At 34.1% G+C, this 2,446-nt stretch overlaps 1 protein-coding gene across 1 annotated transcript in view; it reads right to left on the reverse strand.

Annotated features, from left to right (window-relative positions):
• Nucleotides 1-1,414: 1,414 nt before the first annotated feature.
• LOC106123068 (uncharacterized) overlaps nucleotides 1,415-2,446 on the reverse strand; it is a 32,489-nt gene continuing 31,457 nt past the window's right edge. Inside the window, exons 20-22 of the mRNA XM_013319203.1 lie at nucleotides 2,397-2,441; nucleotides 1,909-2,127; nucleotides 1,415-1,654 (exon numbers count right to left, since the gene is read on the reverse strand). Coding sequence (XP_013174657.1) covers nucleotides 1,505-1,654; nucleotides 1,909-2,127; nucleotides 2,397-2,441 — 414 coding nt within the window. The 3' untranslated portion in view covers nucleotides 1,415-1,504. The remainder of the gene's footprint in view (nucleotides 1,655-1,908; nucleotides 2,128-2,396; nucleotides 2,442-2,446) is intronic.

Genomic DNA, 2,446 nt, shown 5'->3' on the forward strand with positions numbered 1-2,446 from the left:
AAATACCAAGCAGAGCTTAATCGTATAAATCTTTATATTATAAATTTTTAGTTAAATTACACATCTTTATAGAAACTCATCGATATATAAACATTTAAAATGTTAGTTTTTTTTAATAAAATATTTTACATCGAATAAAATTATGAGCCCTTCTGTTGGTGTTAAGTGACATTGACATTATAAAATGACATTTCAAAAGTCGACTGTAGATTGTCAAACTTGTATAAAACACTTTATAGGTTACATATATATGGATAGTAAATAATTAATATAAAAACGTATATAATCAATATAAGTTAACTTTTATATCTTTGTCAGAAAATGAAAATTCATTAACCGTGGGTTTCTGATATCAAAATCTGAATTTAAAACATATTGTTATGTCTTTCTTCTTCTTCTTCTGCTAGCTCTACAGCCCTTTGTGGGCCTTGGCTTGGTCCAGCAACTTTTTCCACCTCGGTCTATTATTTATTATTATATTGTTATGTCTTTAATCGTAGATAATGACAAGTACGATATATTTTACGCAGAGATTTTGGTCTCAGAAACCAACGTTAAGATACTTAAATACTAAAAAGTACATAATTGTTTATAACAAGTTTAAAACATTTAAAGATATTTTTTAAATAACTTTTTTAAAGTTATACATTTTTTTTAATAATTTGAGATTCTAAATAAAACCGACTTATACAGGGTGTCCCAAAAGGTTACGTACATAGGAAGGGGTCACCAGAAAAATAAAATAAAAATTCCCCTCTGGGTATTAAACAAAATAAATGGCATTTTTTTAAAACTTAAAAATTTTACACCTTCTGGGGCAATTTTGTAACCAATGACCTACAAATATTGCTATATTTAAAAAAAAAAGCTATTATATTATCGTCAATAACCCTTTATCAATATGAAATAAAAAAAAACAATACAACTAACAAAGATTTGAAAGAAAATTAAAATTGCCCCAGAAGGTGTAAAATTTTTAAGTTTTAAAAAAATGCCATTTACTACCCAGAGGGGAATTTTTATTTTATTTTTCTGGTGACCCTTGTGACCACCCCTATCATCCCCCTTCCTATGTACGTAACCTTTTGGGACACCCTGTATATAAATTTACATTAATAATATCAAATGCGTATTTAATAAGAAGAAATTGAAATATTATAAAAATTATCCTAAGTTTTAGTTAGATTTGGGTAAACCGTGTTGGGGGAGGCCTATGCCCAGCAGTGGGCGTCTCATGGCTGAGTCGATAGATAGATAGAAACCGTGTTAGGACCCTCAAGTATTAAGAATTCAATGATGAGAGAAAAAAAAGTCTATTTTATTAAAAAACAATCTGAATTATTGCGTTAAATGTGGTTTTAATGTACAATTTGCTACAAAATTTTGGTTAAAAAAAATCATTGAAGAAAATTCAAGGGGGTCATAAATTTACTAAATCTTTTGTACTGGGTCTGGAAACTAGAAATGCATGTTTATATATTGCGTATGTATGTTTGTAGTCAGTTTACAATATGACGCAGGGCATGGCGCAGCAGAGCGGCAGGCAGACGGGCACTGCGGTCTTCTTCTCGTAGTGCTTCTCCTTGCTGCGGGCGCCTGACTCGTACTCGTACATGCCGCGACCTGACGCGTACGCACCTCCGCCTTGCATTGCCTGAACATCATTATTTATTATTAATGCTTTTTAAAACATATATGTAATACTAATAAATGAATAACAATGACAAAATATAGATTAATAAATATCAAACTAAAAAAAAATATTTAAATCATATTATTTTTATTTATCTTCAAAGAAAATATGTTTTTTCGACAACCACGACTACATTCGCTTTGACAAAATTGTCTTTTTTACAAACAAAAATGGTAAAGAATTATTTAACAGCGTTACGAGATGTAAGAACTTACACTAGCTTCGTATCCCGCGACTTCTTTCTTGGGGGCGAAGGGGGTGTGTCCCGGGGGGTAGTACACGGCGGGTCCGGCCACGTTCTTGCTGGACCCCACGGGGGTGGGCTTCACCCCACTGCTGGGGGTGGGCGTAGAGCTCACGTGGGAAGTGTCGCGAGTCTCCCGAGTTGACGTCTCTATGCGACGTCGCACACCATCACTTTGTGTTGGGAATCTCTGGAAGTGGAATAAATAGTGGTCAGAATAAATAGCAGAGCGTAGGTGGCTCAGTGGATAAGCCCGCACTTGGCCAGCGTGGTTGACTAGGACCTAATCACCCTTAACTTAGGGTAGGCTTCGAGTCACTCAGTGGGGAGGTATACTGAGCTGATGATGATGAGAATAAATATTGATTTGTACCTTTAGAACATCTATTAAAAATATATTTTGTCATGTTTCTTTGAGTGTTTTAAAAATATAAGAATAAATTATCAAAGTGAACTCACAGCTTCAGGAAAGTCAGCGAGAAGGTCGTCAAGCCTCTTGGGTGGCTGCT

Source organism: Papilio xuthus, unplaced genomic scaffold (assembly GCF_000836235.2).
Source record: "Papilio xuthus unplaced genomic scaffold, Pxut_1.1 DF826159.1, whole genome shotgun sequence".
In the NCBI taxonomy this organism is placed as follows: Eukaryota; Metazoa; Arthropoda; class Insecta; order Lepidoptera; family Papilionidae; genus Papilio; species Papilio xuthus.